This window comes from Panulirus ornatus, chromosome 31 (genome assembly GCF_036320965.1).
Source record: "Panulirus ornatus isolate Po-2019 chromosome 31, ASM3632096v1, whole genome shotgun sequence".
Taxonomy (NCBI): Eukaryota; Metazoa; Arthropoda; class Malacostraca; order Decapoda; family Palinuridae; genus Panulirus; species Panulirus ornatus.
The window spans coordinates 16,343,318-16,361,105 of record NC_092254.1 but is presented as its reverse complement, the minus strand read 5'-3'; the positions used below and the strand labels follow the sequence as shown (position 1 = coordinate 16,361,105).

General features: G+C 42.0%; 1 protein-coding gene across 1 annotated transcript in view; it reads left to right on the top strand.

Moving 5' to 3' along the window:
* Positions 1-17,788, top strand: part of LOC139758858 (glutamate receptor ionotropic, kainate 2-like) — a 146,677-nt gene that overhangs the window by 111,528 nt on the left and 17,361 nt on the right. Inside the window, exon 12 of the mRNA XM_071680723.1 lies at positions 4,901-5,118. Coding sequence (XP_071536824.1) covers positions 4,901-5,118 — 218 coding nt within the window. The remainder of the gene's footprint in view (positions 1-4,900; positions 5,119-17,788) is intronic.

Sequence of the window (17,788 nt, the reverse complement as noted above, 5' to 3'; positions counted from 1 at the left end):
TTTAATAAATTCCACTGCAATACCATCCAAACCTGCTGCCTTGCCGGCTTTCATCTTCCGCAAAGCTTTCACTACCTATATATATATATACCTATATACCTATATATACATATTGTATTTATTTATTTTGCTTTGTCGCTGTCTCCCGCGTTAGCGAGGTAGCGCAAGGAAACAGACGAAAGAATGACCCAACCCGCCCACATACACATGTATATACATACACGTCCACACACGCAAATATACATACCTATACATCTCAATGTACACATATATATACACACACAGACGTATACATATATACACATGTACATAATTCATACTGTCTGCCTTTATTTGTTCCCATCGCCACCCCGCCACACATGGAATGACAACCCCCTCCCCCCTCATGTGTGCGAAATAGCGCTAGGAAAAGACACCAAAGGCCCCATTCGTTCACACTCAGTCTCTAGCTGTCATGTAATAATGCACCGAAACCACAGCTCCCTTTCCACATCCAGACCCCACACAACTTTCCATGGTTTACCACAGACGCCTCACATACCCTGGTTCAATCCATTGACAGCACCTCGATCCCGGTATACCACATCGTTCCAATTCACTCTATTCCTTGCACGCCTTTCACCCTCCTGCATGTTCAGGCCCCGATCACTCAAAATCTTTTTCACTCCATCTTTCCACCTCCAATTTGGTCTACCACTTCTCCTCGTTCCCTCCACCTCCGACACATATATCCTCACTCAACCACACTCTTTTTATTTCCACACATCTCTCTTACCCTTACATTACTTACTCGATCAAACCACATCACACCACATGTTGTCTTCAAACATCTCATTTCCAGTATATCCACCCTCCTGCGCACAACTCTATCCATAACCCACGCCTCGCAACCATACAACATTGTTGGAACCACTATTCCTTCAAACATACCCATTTTTGCTTTCCGAGATAATGTTCTCGACTTCCACACATTCTTCAAGGCTCCCAGAATTTTCGCCCACTCCCCCACCCTATGATTCACTTCCGCTTCCATGGTTCCATCCGCTGCCAGATCCACTCCCAGATATCTAAAACACTTTACTTCCTCCAGTTTTTCTCCATTCAAACTTACCTGCCAATTGACTTGACCCTCAACCCTACTGTACCTAATAACCTTGCGCTTATTCACATTTACTCTTGACTTGCTTCTTTCACACACTTTACCAAACTCAGTCACCAGCTTCTGCAGTTTCTTACATGAATCAGCCACCAGCGAACAACAACTGACTCACTTAGCAAGCTCTCTCATCCCCAACAGACTGCATACTTGCCCCTCTTTCCAAAATTCTTGCATTCACCTCCCTAACAACCCCATCCATAAACAAATTAAACAACCATAGAGACATCACACACCCCTGCCGCAAACCTACATTCACTGAGAACCAATCACTTTCCTCTCTTCCTACACGTACACATGCTTTACATCCTCGATAAAAAACTTTTCGCTGCTTCTAACAACTTGCCTCCCACACCATATATTCTTAAAACCTTCCACATAGCATCTCTATCAACTCTATCATACGCCTTCTCCAGATCCATAAATGCTACATACAAATCCATTTGCTTTTCTAAGTATTTCTCACATACATTCTTCAAAGCAAACACCTGATCCACACATCCTCTACCACTTCTGAAACCACACTTCTCTTCCCCAATCTGATGCTCTGTACATGCCTTCACCCTCTCAATCAATACCCTCCCATATAATTTACCAAGAATACTCAACAAACTTATACCTCTGTAATTTGAGCACTCAATCTTATCCCCTTTCCCTTTGTACAATGGCACTATGCAAGCATTCCGCCAATTCTCAGGCACCTGACCGTGAATCATACATACATTAAATAACCTTACCAACCAGTCAACAATACAGTCACCCCCTTTTTTAATAAATTCCACTGCAATACCATCCAAACCTGCTGCCTTGCCGGCTTTCATCTTCCGTAAAGCTTTTACTACCTCTTCTCTATTTACCAAATCATTTTCCCTAACCCTCTCACTTTGCACACCACCTCGACCAAAACACCCTATATCTGCCACTCTATCATCAAACACATTCAACAAACCTTCAAAATACTCATTCCATCTCCTTCTCACATCACCACTACTTGTTATCACCTCCCCATTTGCGCCCCTTCACTGAAGTTCCCATTTGCTCCCTTGTCTTACGCACTTTATTTACCTCCTTCCAAAACATCTTTTTATTCTCCCTGAAATTTAATGATACTCTCTCACCCCAACTCTCATTTGCCCTCTTTTTCACCTCTTGCACCTTTCTCTTGACCTCCTGCCTCTTTCTTTTATACCTCTCCCACTCATTTGCATTTTTTCCCTGCAAAAATCGTCCAAATGCCTCTCTCTTCTCTTTCACTAATAATCTTACTTCTTCATCCCACCACTTACTACCTTTTCTAATCAACCCACCTCCCTCGCTTCTCATGCCACAAGCATCTTTTGCGCAAGCCATCACTGATTCCCTAAATATATCCCATTCTTCCCCAACTCCCCTTACCTCCTTTGTTCTCATCCTTTTTCCATTCTGTACTCAGTCTCTCCTGGTACTTCCTCACACAAGTCTCCTTCCCAAGCTCACTTACTCTCACCACTCTCTTCACCCCAACATTCTCTCTTCTTTTCTGAAAACCCCCACAAATCTTCACCTTCGCCTCCACAAGATAATGATCAGACATCCCTCCAGTTGCACCTCTCAGCACATTAACATCCAAAAGTCTCTCTTTCGTGCGTCTATCAATTAACACGCAATCCAATAACGCTCTCTGGCCATCTCTCCTACTTACTTACGTATACTTATGTATATCTCGCTTTTTAAACCAGGTATTCCCAATCACCAGTCTTTTTTCAGCACATAAATCTACAAGCTCTTCACCATTTCCATTTACAACACTGAACACTCCATGTATACCAATTCTTCCCTCAACTGCCACATTATTCATCTTTGCATTCAAATCACCCATCACTATAACACAGTCTCGTGCATCAAAACCACTGACACACTCATTCAGCTGCTCCCAAAACACTTGCCTCTCATGATCTTTCTTCTCATGCCCAGGTGCATATGCACCAATAATCACCCATCTCTCTCCATCAACTTTCAGTTTTACCCATATCAATTTAGAATTTACTTTATTACACTCTATCACATACTCCCACAACTCCTGATTCAGGAGTAGTGCTACTGCTTGTCCTCTCACTAACCCCTGACTTTACTCCCAAGACATTCCCAAACCACTCTTCCCCTTTACCCTTGAGCTTCGTTTCACTCTGAGCCAAAACATCCAGGTTCCTTTCCTCAAACATACTACCTATCTCTCCTTTTTTCTCATCTCGGTTACATCCACACACATTTAGACACCCCAGTCTGAGCCTTCGAGGAGGATGAGCACTCCTCGCGTGACTCCTTCTTCTGTTTCCCCTTTTAGAAAGTTAAAATACAAGGAGGGGAGGGTTTCTGGCCCCCCGCTCCCGTCCCCTTTAGTCGCCTTCTACGATACATATATATATATATATATATATATATATATATATATATATATATATATCATACAAAGCTCCAACAGCCAGGATCGAACCTGGGACCCCTTGTGCAAGAGGCAGGCATGCTAACCGCTAGGCTAAGGGACTGTATAATAGGAAACAACTATTCGAAATACTAAGTACTCGAATACCCTTCGTCTCACAATGGTGAGCAATGGGGTCTATCGGTTGTTTCCGAACAGAACACATAGCCAGCTGATAGCGTTTTACCGAACCTGACTGTACAACGCGGAGTTATATGAATACGAATAAAGTGTATATGAACGCGCACCTCCATAGAACATACAAAGCTCCAACAGCCAGGATCGAACCTGGGACCCCTTGTGCAAGGGTATTCGAGTACTTAGTATTTCGAATAATTGTTTCCTATTATACAGTCCCTTACCCTAACGGTTAGCATGCCTGCCTCTTGCACAAGGGGTCCCAGGTTCGATCCTGGCTGTTGGAGCTTTGTATGTTCTATGAAGGTGCGCGTTCATATACACTTTATTCGTACATATATATATATATATATATATATATATATATATATATATATATATATATATATATATATATATGTATATATGTGACAAAGTAAAATGAATAGATATATATGTATATATATATATATATATATATATATATATATATATATATATATATATATATATATATATGGATAGATATGTAGATAGTTTGATAGATGTAGAGATATAGATAGATAGATAGACTCGTCACAAAAATTTCCTGATTTCCATGAAGTTTTCTGATATTCGCTTAACTTAATCCTAATTTGGCCTCTTTTTCGACCCTTGCACTGTTCTTTTTACTTCCTTCCGCTTTTTGTTGTTTATATGCTAATCAGTTTTATTCCTTGCAGTAAATAACGCCCATTCACCTTTCTTTTTTCTTTCACCAGTAACTTAACTCCCCACGATTGAATACCCTTGGGCACCTTCTACTTTCCACCTTCCATATGCTACACACTTCTCTCGTACATACCAGCACTGCTTCCCTAAAAACCTCACATTTTTCACCTACTCCCCTAGCTTCTTTTGAGTTCCCATTTTGCCACTATATATTCAGTCTCTCCCAGTGTCTTTTTTCCCATGCTCCTTTTCCAGTCTCACTCATTTTGACAACCAGTTTTCTACCTGCATCAATCCTTCTTTTCATAAAGTCTCCACAAACCTTTACCTACTCCTTCACCAGTTAACGAGCAGACATCCCAGCAGCTGCTGCTCTAAGCACACTTTCTCTTCTTTGAACGCCTATCAGTTATCACAAAGAAATAGTAACTTTGTTAATTCGTCTTTCTCTATAGACATCTCGTCACTAGCTGATTGTTGGTGGGAGCGGCTGGTGCTTGGGACGTGGATGGTGATGACGCTGGTGTTAACACGGAGCTACGCCGGTAACCTTATGTCACTCTTGGCGGTGAGATACATCCCAGAGCCCTTCCATACCCTGAGGGCCGTCGTGGATGACTCTGTGGTTAAGCTCATATGGCACAGTAATTCTGCTCTCAGACAATATTTTCGTGTAAGTAATAAAGGCATCTTGATATTCCATAAGACATAAGTAGAGATAGCGTAAATATTAGACGACCTTCCATCACTACAGCCATCATCAAACCTGAACGAACTAAATGGGGTGTCTAAATGTGTGTGGAAGTAACCAAGATGAGAAAAAAGGAGGGATACGTAGTATGTTTGATGAAAGGAACCTGGATGTTTTGGCTCTGAGTGAAATGAAGCTCAAGGGTAAAGGGGAAGAGTGGTTTGGGAATGTCTTGGGAGTGAGGTCAGGGGTTAGTAAGAGGACAAGAGCAAGGGAAGGAGTAGCACTACTCCTGAAACAGGAGTGGTGGGAGTATGTGATAGAGTGTAAGAATGTGAACTCTAGATTGATATGGGTAAAACTGAAAGTGGATGGAGAGAGATGGGTGATTATTAGTGCATATGCACCAGGGCATGAGAAGAAACATCATGAGAGGCAAGTGTTTTGGGAGCAGCTGAGTGAGTATATTAGTAATTTTGATGCACGAGACCGGGTCAAAGTGATGGGTGATTTGAATACAAAGGTGATTAATGTGGCAGTTGAGGGAATAATTGGTGTACATGGGGTGTTCAGTGTTGTAAGTGGAAATGGCGTGGAGCTTGTATATTCATGTGCTGAAAAAGGACTGGTGATTGGGAATATCTGGTTTAAAAAGAGAGATATGATAAATATACGTATGCAAGTAGGAGAGATGGCCAGAGAGCGCTATTGAATTACGAGTTAATTGATATGCGCGCGAAAGAGAGACTTCTGGATGTTAATGTGCTGAGAGGTGCAACTGGAGGGATGTCTTACCATTATCTTGCGGACTCAAAGGTGAAGATTTGTGGAGCTTTCTCAGAAAAGAAGAGAGAATGTTGGGGTGAAGAGTGTTGAGAGTAAGTGAGCTTGGGAAGGAGACTTGTGTGAGGAAGCACCAGGAGATACTGAGTACAGAATGGAAAAAGGTGAGGACAAAGGACGTAAGGGGAGTGAGGGAGGAATGGGATGTATCTAGGGAAGCAGTGATGGCTTGCGCAAAAGATGCTTGTGGCATGAGAAGCGTGGGAGGTGGGCAGATAAGGAAGGGTAGTGAGTGTTAGGATGAAAAGATAAGATTATTAGTGAAAAAGAAGAAAGAGGCATTTAAACGATTTTTGCAGGGAAATAATGCAAATGACTGGGAGATGTATATAAGAAAGAGGCAGGAGGTCAAGAGACGGGTGCAAGAGGTGAAAAATAGGGCAAATGAGACTTGGGGTGAGAGAGTATCATTAAATTTTAGGGAGAATAAAAGATGTCTTGGAAGGAGGTAAATAAAGTGCGTAAGACAAGGGAATAAATGTGAACATCAGTGATGGGGGCTAATGGGGAGGTGATAACAAGTAGTAGGGATGTGAGAAGATGGAGTGAGTATTTTGAAGGCTTGTTGAATGTGCTTCATGATAGCATGGCAGATATAGGGTGTTTTGGTCGAGATGGTGTGCAAAGTGAGAGGGTTAGGGAGAATGATGTGGTAAACAGAGAAGAGGTAGTAAAACCTTTGCGGATGATGAAAGCCGGAAAGGCCACGGGTTTGGATGGTATTGCAATGGAATTTATTAAGAGAGGGTGTGACTGTATTGTTGAATGGTTGGTAAGGTTATTTAATGTATGTATGACTCATGGTGGGGTGCCTGAGGATTGGCGAAATGCTTGCATAGTGCCATTGTACAAAGGCAAACGGGATAAAAGTGAGTGCTCAAATTACAGAGGCATAAGTTTGTTGAGTATCCTGGGAAACTATATGGGAGGGTATTGATTGTGAGGGTGAAGGCATGTACAGAGCATCAGATTGGGAAGAGCAGCGTGGTTTCAGAAGTGGTAGAGTATGTGTGGTTCAGGTATTTCCTTTGAAATATGTATGGGAGAAATACTTGGAAAAACAAATGGATTATATGTAGCATTTATGGATCTGGAGAAGGCATATGATAGAGTTGATAGAGATGCTCTGTGGAAGGTATTAAGAATATGTGGTGTGAGAGGCAAGTTGTTAGAGGTAGTGAAAAGAGTTTTTCGAGGATGTAAGTCATGCGTGCGAGTAGGAAGAGAGGAAAGTGATTGGTTCTCAGTAAATGTTGGTTCGCTGCATGGGTAGGTAATGTCTCCATGGTTGTTTAATTTGTTTATGGATGGGGTTGTTTTGGAAAGAGCGACAAGTATTCAGTCTGTTGTGGATGAGAGAGCTTAGGAAGTGAGTCAGATGTTCTTCGCTGATGATACAGCGCTGATGAATGATTCGGGTGAGAAACTGCAGAAGCTGGTGACTGAGTTTGGTAAAGTGTATGAAACAAGAAAGCTGAGAGTAAATGTGAATAAGAGCATGGTTATCAGGTACAGTAGGGTTGAGGGACAAGTCAATTAGGAGGTAAGTTTCAGTGAAGAAAATCTGGAGGAAGTAAAGTGTTTTAGATATCTGGGAGTGGATCTGGCAGCGGATGGAACCATGGAAGCGGATGTGAATCATAGGTTAATGAAGGGGCAAAAGTTCTGAGAGCGTTGAAAGATGTGTGGAAGTCGAGAACGTTATCTTGGAAAGCAAAAATGGGTATGTTTGAAGGAATAGTGGTTCCAACAATGTTATATGGTTGCGAGGCGTGGGCTATAGATATAGTTGTGCGGAGGAGGGTGGATATGCTGGAAATGAGATGTTTGAGGACAATATGTGGTGTGAGGTGGTTTGATCGAGTAAGTAATGAAGGGGTAAGAGGGATGTGTGGTAATAAAAAGAGTGTGGTTGAGAGAGCAAATGACGGTGTTTTGAAATGGTTTGGTCACATGGAGACAATGAGTGAGGAAAGATTGACAAAGAGGATATATGTGTCAGAGGTGGAGGGAACGCGAACTTGGAGACCATTCTGGAGGTGGGAAGATGGAATGAAAAAGATTTTCAGTGACTGGGGCCTGAACATGCAGGAGGGTGAAAGGCGTGCAAAGAATAGAGTGAATTGGGACGATGTGGTATACCGTGGTCGACATGCTGTCAATGAATTGAACCAAGGCATACCAAGCGTCTGGGGTAAACCATGGAAAGTTTTGTGGGGCCTGGATGTGGAAAGGGAGCTGTAGTTTCGGTGCATTATACATGACAGCTAGAGACTTAGTGTGAATGAATGTGGCCTTTGTTGTCTTTTCCTAGCGCTACCTCGCGCACACGCGGGGGGAGGGGTTGTCATTTCATGTGTGGCGGGGTGGCGACGGGAATGAATAAGGGCAGACAGTATGAATTATGTACATGTGTATACATGTATACGTCTGTGTGTGTGTATATATATGTATACGTTGAAGTGTATAAGTATGTATATGTGCGTGTGTGGACGTGTAAGTATATACATGTGGGCCATTCTTTCGTCTGTTTCCTTGCGCTACCTCGCTAACGCGAGAGAGAGCGACAAGGTGTAATATATATATATATATATATATATATATATATATATATATATATATATATATATATATATATATATATATATATATATATATATATATATATATATATGTTATATTTTTTTTATTATACTTTGTCGCTGTCTCCCGCGTTTGCGAGGTAGCGCAAGGAAACAGACGAAAGAAATGGCCCAACCCCCCCCCCCCATACACATGTATATACATACGTCCACACACGCAAATATACATACCTACACAGCTTTCCATGGTTTACCCCAGACGCTTCACATGCCTTGATTCAATCCACTGACAGCACGTCAACCCCGGTATACCACATCGCTCCAATTCACTCTATTCCTTGCCCTCCTTTCACCCTCCTGCATGTTCAGGCCCCGATCACACAAAATCTTTTTCACTCCATCTTTCCACCTCCAATTTGGTCTCCCTCTTCTCCTCGTTCCCTCCACCTCCGACACATATATCCTCTTGGTCAATCTTTCCTCACTCATTCTCTCCATGTGCCCAAACCACTTCAAAACACCCTCTTCTGCTCTCTCAACCACGCTCTTTTTATTTCCACACATCTCTCTTACACTTACGTTACTCACTCGATCAAACCACCTCACACCACACATTGTCCTCAAACATCTCATTTCCAGCACATCCATCCTCCTGCGCACAACTCTATCCATAGCCCAAGCCTCGCAACCATACAACATTGTTGGAACCACTATTCCTTCAAACATACCCATTTTTGCTTTCCGAGATAATGTTCTCGACTTCCACACATTCTTCAAGGCCCCCAGAATTTTCGCCCCCTCCCCCACCCTATGGTCCACTTCCGCTTCCATGGTTCCATCCGCTGCCAGATCCACTCCCAGATATCTAAAACACTTCACTTCCTCCAGTTTTTCTCCATTCAAACTCACCTCCCAATTGACTTGACCCTCAACCCTACTGTACCTAATAACCTTGCTCTTATTCACATTTACTCTTAACTTTCTTCTTCCACACACTTTACCAAACTCAGTCACCAGCTTCTGCAGTTTCTCACATGAATCAGCCACCAGCGCTGTATCATCAGCGAACAACAACTGACTCACTTCCCAAGCTCTCTCATCCCCAACAAACTTCATACTTGCCCCTCTTTCCAAAACTCTTGCATTCACCTCCCTCTCCATAAACAAATTTAACAACACATGGAGACATCACACACCCCTGCCGCAAACCTACATTCACTGAGAACCAATCACTTTCCTCTCTTCCTACACGTACACATGCCTTACATCCTCGATAAAAACTTTTCACTGCTTCTAACAACTTTCCTCCCACACCATATATTCTTAGTACCTTCCACAGAGCATCTCTATCAACTCTATCATATGCCTTCTCCAGATCCATAAATGCTACATACAAATCCATTTGCTTTTCTAAGTATTTCTCACATACATTCTTCAAAGCAAACACCTGATCCATGCATCCTCTACCACTTCTGAAACTACACTGCTCTTCCTCAATCTGATGCTCTGTACATGCCTTCACCCTCTCAATCAATACCCACCATATAATTTACCAGGAATACTCAACAAACTTATACCTCTGTAATTTGAGCACTCACTCTTATCCCCTTTGCCTTTGTACAATGGCACTATGCACGCATTCCGCTAATCCTCAGGCACCTTACCATGAAACATACATACATTAAATAACCTTACCAACCAGTCAACAATACAGTCACCCCCTTTTTTGATAAATTCCACTGCAATAACATCCAAACCTGCTGCCTTGCCGGCTCTCATCTTCCGCAAAGCTAACTACCTCTTCTCTGTTTACCAAATCATTTTCTCTAACCCTCTCACTTTGCACACCACTTCGACCAAAACACCCTATATCTGCCACTCTATCATCAAACACATTCAACAAACCTTCAAAATACGCACTCCATCTCCTTCTCACATCACCACTACTTGTTATCACCTCCACATTAGCCCCCTTCACTGAAGTTCCCATTTGCTTCCTTGTCTTACGCACTTTATTTAACTCCTTCCAGAACATCTTTTTATTCTCCCTAAAATTTAATGATACTCTCTCACCCCAACTCTCATTTGCCCTCGTTTTCACCTCTTCCACCTTTTTCTTGACCTCCTGTCTCTTTCTTTTATACATCTCCCTCTCATTTGCATTTTTTCCCTGCGAAAATCGTCCAAATTCCTCTCTTTCACTAATAATCTTACTTCTTCATCCCACCACTCACTATCCTTTCTAATCAGCCCACCTCCCACGCTTCTCATGCCACAAGCATCTTTTGCGCAAGCCATCACTGCTTCCCTAAATACATCCCATTCCTCCCCCACTCCCCTTACCTCCTTTGTTTTCACCGATTTCCATTCTGTACTCAGTCTCTCCTGGTATTTCCTCACACAAGTCTCCTTCCCAAGCTCACTTACTCTCACCACTCTCTTCACCCCAACATTCTCTCTTCTTTTCTGAAAACCCATACAAATCTTCATCTTTACCTCTACAAGATAATGATCAGACATCCCTCTATAACTTTACTCTTAACTTTCTTCTTTCACACACTTTACCAAACTCAGTCACCAGCTTCTGCAGTTTCTCACATGAATCAGCCACCAGCGCTGTATCATCAGCGAACAACAACTGACTCACTTCCCAAGCTCTCTCATCCCCAACAGACTTCATACTTGCCCCTCTTTCCAAAACTCTTGCATTCACCTCCCTAACAACCCCATCCATAAACAAATTAAACAACCATGGAGACATCACACACCCCTGCCGCAAACCTACATTCACTGAGAACCAATCACTTTCCTCTCTTCCTACACGTACACATGCCTTAAATACTCGATAAAAACTTTTCACTGCTTCTAACAACTTGCCTCCCACACCATATATTCTTAATACCTTCCTTTTTTTTTTTTTAATTTTCCAAAAGAAGGAACAGAGAAGAGGGCCAGGTGAGGATATTCCCTCAAAGGCCCAGTCCTCTGTTCTTAACGCTACCTCGCTATCGCGGGAAATGGCGAATAGTATGAAAAAATAAAATATATATATATATATTATATATATATATATATATATATATATATATATATATATATATATATATATATATATATATATATATATATATATATATATATATATATGTATATATATACATATATATGTATATATATATATATATATATTTATATATATATATATATATATATATATATATATATATATATATATATATGTATATATATATTTATTCTAACTTTCTAAATTGGGAAACAGAAAAAGGAGTCACGAGGGAGTGCTCCTCCTCGCGTGTCGTAGAAGGCGACTAGAGGGGACGGGAGCGGGTTGCCAGAAATCCTCCCCTCCTTGCATTTTTTAACTTTCTAAAATGGGAAACAGAAGAAGGAGTCACGCGGGGAGTGCTCATCCTCCTCGTAGACTCAGATTGGGGTGTCTAAATGTGTGTGGATGTAACCAAGATCTGAAAAAAGGAGAGATAGGTAGTATGTTTGAGGAAAGGAACCTGGATGTTTTGGCTCTGAGTGAAACGAAGCTCAAGAGTAAAGGGGAAGAGTGGTTTGGGAATGTCTTGGGAGTAAAGTCTGGGGTTAGTGAGAGGACAAGAGCAAGGGAAGGAGTAGCACTACTCCTGAAACAGGAGTTCTGGGAGTGTGATAGAATGTAAGAAAGTAAATTCTCGATTAATATGGGTAAAACTGAAAGTTGATGGAGAGAGATGGGTGATTTTTGGTGCATATGCACCTGGGCATGACAAGAAAGATCATGAGAGGCAGGTGTTTTGGGAGCAGCTGAATGAGTGTGTTAGTGTTTTTGATGTACGAGACCGGGTTATAGTGATGGGTGATTTGAATGCAAAGGTGAGTAATTTGGCAGTTGAGGGAATGATTGGTATACATGGGGTGTTCAGTGTTGTAAATGGAAATGGTGAAGAGCTTGAAGATTTATGTGCTGAAAAAGGACTGCTGATTGGTTTAAAAAGCGAGATATACATAAGTATACGTATGTAAGTAGGAGAGATGGCCAGAGAGCGTTAATGTATTACGTGTTAATTGACAGGCGCGCGAAAGAGAGACTTTTGGATGCTAATGTGCTGAGAGGTGCAACTGCAGGGATGTCTGATCATTATCTTGTGGCCAAATTGAAGATTTGTATGGGTTTTCAGAAAGAGTGAATGTTGGGGTGAAGAGAGTGGTGAGAGTAAGTGAGCTTGGGAAGGAGACTTGTGTGAGGAAGTACCAGGAGAGACTGAGTACAGAATGGAAAAAGGTGAGAACAAAGGAGGTAATGGGAGTGGGGGAGGAATGGGATGTATTTAGGGAATCAGTGATGGATTGCCCAAAAGATGCTTGTGGCATGAGAAGCGTGGGGGGTGGGTTGATTAGAAAGGGTAGTGAGTGGTGGGATGAAGAAGTAAGATTATTAGTGAAAGAGAAGAGAGAGGCATTTGGACGATTTTTGCAGGGAAAAATGCAATTGAGTGGGAGATGTATAAAAGAAAGAGACAGGAGGTCAAGAGAAAGGTGCAAGAGGTGAAAAAGAGGGCAAATGAGAGTTGGGGTGAGAGAGTATCATTAAATTTTAGGGAGAATAAAAAGATGTTCTGGAAGGAGGTAAATAAAGTGCGTAAGACAAGGGAGCAAATGGGAACTTCAGTGAATGGCGCAAATGGGGAGGTTATATCAAGTAGTGGTGATGTGAGAAAGATATGGACTGAGTATTTTGAAGGTTTGTTGAATGTGTTTGATGATAGAGTGGCAGATATAGTGTGTTTTGGTCGAGATGGTGTGCAAAGTGAGAGGGTTAGGGAAAATGATTTTGTAAACAGAGAAGAGGTAGTAAAAGCTTTGCGGAAGATGAAAGCCGGCAAGGCAGCAGGTATGGATGGTATTGCAGTGGAATTTATTAAAAAAGGGGTTGACTGTATTGTTGACTGGTTGGTAAGGTTATTCAATGTATGTATGACTCATGGTGAGGTGCCTGAGGATTGGCGGAATGCGTGCATAGTGCCATTGTACAAAGGCAAAGGGGATAAGAGTGAATGCTCAAATTTCAGAGGTATAAGTTTGTTGAGTACTCCTGGTAAATCATATGGAAGGGTATTGATTGAGAGGGTGAAGGCATGTACAGAGCATCAGATTGGTGAAGAGCAGTGTGGTTTCAGAAGTGGTAGCGGATGTGTGGATCAGGTGTTTGCTTTGAAGAATGTATGTGAGAAATACTTAGAAAAGCAAATGGATCTGTATGTAGCATTTATGGATCTGGAGAAGGCATATGATAGAGTTGATAGAGATGCTCTGTGGAAGGTATTAACTCCTGGTAAATTATATGGGAGGGTATTGATTTAGAGGGTGAAGGCATGTACAGAGCATCAGATTGGGGAAGAGCAGTGTGGTTTCAGAAGTGGTAGAGGATGTGTGGATCAGGTGTTTGCTTTGAAGAATATATGTGAGAAATACTTAGAAAAGCAAGTGGATTTGTATGTAGCATTTATGGATCTGGAGAAGGCATATGATAGAGTTGATAGAGATGCTCTGTGGAAGGTATTAAGAATATATGGTGTGGGAGGCAAGTTGTTAGAAGCAGTGAAAAGTTTTTATCGAGTATTTAAGGCATGTGTACGTGTAGGAAGAGAGGAAAGTGATTGTTTCTCAGTGAATGTAGGTTTGCGGCAGGGGTGTGTGATGTCTCCATGGTTGTTTAATTTGTTTATGGATGGGGTTGTTAGGGAGGTAAATGCAAGAGTGTTGGAAAGAGGGGCAAGTATGAAGTCTGTTGGGGATGAGAGAGCTTGGGAAGTGAGTCAGTTGTTGTTCGCTGATGATACAGCGCTGGTGGCTGATTCATGTGAGAAACTGCAGAAGCTGGTGACTGAGTTTGGTAAAGTGTGTGGAAGAAGAAAGTTAAGAGTAAATGTGAATAAGAGCAAGGTTATTAGGTACAGTAGGGTTGAGGGTCAAGTCAATTGGGAGGTGAGTTTGAATGGAGAAAAACTGGAGGAAGTGAAGTGTTTTAGATATCTGGGAGTGGATCTGGCAGCGGATGGAACCATGGAAGCGGAAGTGGATCATAGGGTGGGGGAGGGGGCGAAAATCCTGGGGGCCTTGAAGAATGTGTGGAAGTCGAGAACATTATCTCGGAAAGCAAAAATGGGTATGTTTGAAGGAATAGTGGTTCCAACAATGTTGTATGGTTGCGAGGCGTGGGCTATGGATAGAGTTGTGCGCAGGAGGATGGATGTGCTGGAAATGAGATGTTTGAGGACAATGTGTGGTGTGAGGTGGTTTGATCGAGTGAGTAACGTAAGGGTAAGAGAGATGTGTGGAAATAAAAAGATCGTGGTTCAGAGAGCAGAAGAGGGTGTTTTGAAGTGGTTTGGGCACATGGAGAGGATGAGTGAGGAAAGATTGACCAAGAGGATATATGTGTCGGAGGTGGAGGGAACAAGGAGAAGAGGGAGACCAAATTGGAGGTGGAAAGATGGAGTGAATAAGATTTTGTGTGATCGGGGCCTGAACATGCAGGAGGGTGAAAGGAGGGCAAGGAATAGAGTGAATTGGAGCGATGTGGTATACCGGGGTTGACGTGCTGTCAGTGGATTGAATCAAGGCATGTGAAGCGTCTGGGGTAAACCATGGAAAGCTGTGTAGGTATTTATATTTGCGTGTGTGGACGTATGTATATACATGTGTATGGGGGGGGGGTGGGGCCATTTCTTTCGTCTGTTTCCTTGCGCTACCTCGCAAACGCGGGAGACAGCGACAAAGTATAATAAATAAATAAATATAAATAAATATATATATATATATATATATATATATATATATATATATATATATATATATATATATATATATATATATATATATATATATTCTAACTTTCTAAAAGGGGAAACAGAAGAAGGAGTCAAGCGGGGAGTTCCTATCCTCCCCGAAGGCTTAGATTGGGGTGCCTAAATGAGTGTGGATGTAACCAAGATGAAAAAAAAGAAAACAAAGGTAGTATGTTTCAACAAAGGAACCTGGATGTTTTGGCTCTGAGTGAAACGAAGCTCAAGGGTAAAGGGGAAGAGTGGTTTGGGAATGTCTTAGGAGTGAGGATAGGGGTTAGTGAGAGGACAAGAGCAAGGGATGGAGTAGCACTACTCCTGAAACACGAGTGGTGGGTAGTATGTGATAGACTGTAGGAGAGTAAACTCTAGATTGATATGGGTAAAACTGAAAGTAGGTGGAGAGAGATGGCTGATTATTGGTGCATATGCACCTGGGCATGAGAAGAAAGATTATGAGACGCAAGTGTTTTGGGAGCAGCTGAGTGAGTGTGTTAGTGGTTTTGATACACGAGACCAGGTTATAGTCATGGGTGATTTGAATGCATAGGTGAGTAATGTGGCAGTTGAGGGAATATTTGGTGTACATGGGGTGTTCAGTGTTGTAAATGGATATGGTGAAGAGCTTGTAGATTTATGTGCTGAAAACGCACTGGTGATTCGGAATACCTGGTTTAAAAAGAGAGATATGCATAAGTATACGTATGTAAGTAGGAGAGATAGCCAGAGGGCGTTATTGGATTACGTGTTAATTGATAGGCGCGCAAAATAGAGACTTTTGGATGTTAATGTGATGAGAGTTGCAACTGGAGGGATGTCTGATCATTATCTTGTGGAGGCGAAGTTGAACATTTGTAGAGGTTTTCAGAAATGAAGAGAGATTGTTGAGGTGAAAAGAGGTGTGAGAGTAAGTCAGCTTGGGAAGTAGACTTGTGTGAGGGAGTACCAGGGGAGACTGAGTACAGAATGGAAAAAGTAAGAACAAAGGACGTAATGGAAGTGGGGAGGAATGGGATGTATTTAGAGAAGCAGTGATGGCTTGCGCAAAAGATGCTTGTGGCATGAGAAGTGTGGGAGGTGGGCAGATTAGAAATGGTAGTGAGTGGTGGAACGATGAAGTAGGGTTATTAGTGAAACACAAGAGAGAGACATTTGGACGATTTTTGTTGGAAAATAATGTAAATGACTGGGAGATGTATAAAAGAAAGAGGCAGGTCAAGAGAAAGGTACAAAATGTGAAAAAGAGGGCAAATGAGAGTTGGAGTGAGATAGGTATCATTACATTTTAGGGAGAATAAAAAGATGTTTTGGAAGTAGGTAAATAAAGTGCGTAAGACAAGGGAACAAATGGGAACTTCCGTTAAGGGGGCTAATGGGGAGGTGAAAACAAGTAGTGGTGATGTGAGGAGATGGAGTGAGTATTTTGAAGGTTTGTTGAATGTGTTTGATGATAGATTGGCAGATATAGGGTGCTTTGGTCAAGGTGGTGTGCAAAGCGAGGGGGTTATGGAGAATAATTTGAAAACAGAGAAGAGTAGTAAAGTAGTAAAAGTAGTAAAAGTAGTAGTAGAAGTTGTAGAAGTAGTAGTAAAAGCCTTGCAGAATATGAAAGCCGGCAAGGCAGCGGTTTTGGATGGCATTACAGTGGAATTTATCAAAAAAGGAGGTGACTGCATAGTTGACTGGTTGGTAAGGTTATTTAATGTAGGTATAGCTCATGGTGAGGTGCCTTAGAATTGGTGGAATGCTTGCATAGTGAGGAAAGATTAACTAAGAGGATATATTTGTCAGAGGTGGAGGGAACGAGAAGTGGAAGACCCAATTGGAGGTGGAAAGATGGAGTGAGAAAGATTTTTAGTGATCGGGGCCTGAACATGCAGGAGGGTGAAAGGCGTGCAAGGAAGAGAGTGAATTGGAACGATATGGTATACCGGGGTCGACGTGCTGTCAATGGATTGAACCAGGGCAATCTTTCCTCACTCATTCTCTCCATATGACCAAACCATTTCAAAACACCCTCTTCTGCTCTCTCAACCACACTCTTTTTATTACCACACATCTCTCTTACCCTATTATTACTTACTCGATCAAGGCACCTCACACCACATATTGTCCTCAAACATTTCATTTCCAGCACATCCACCCTCCTCTGCACAACTCTATCCATAGCCCACGCTTCGCAGCCATACAACATTGTTGGAACCACTATTCCTTCAAACATACCCATTTTTGCTTTCCGAGATAACGTTCTCGACTTCGACACATTCTTCAAGGCTCCCAGAATTTTCGCCCCCTCCCCCACCCTATGGTCCACTTCCGCTTCCATGGTTCCATCCGCTGCGAAATCAACTCCCAGATATCTAAAACACTTCA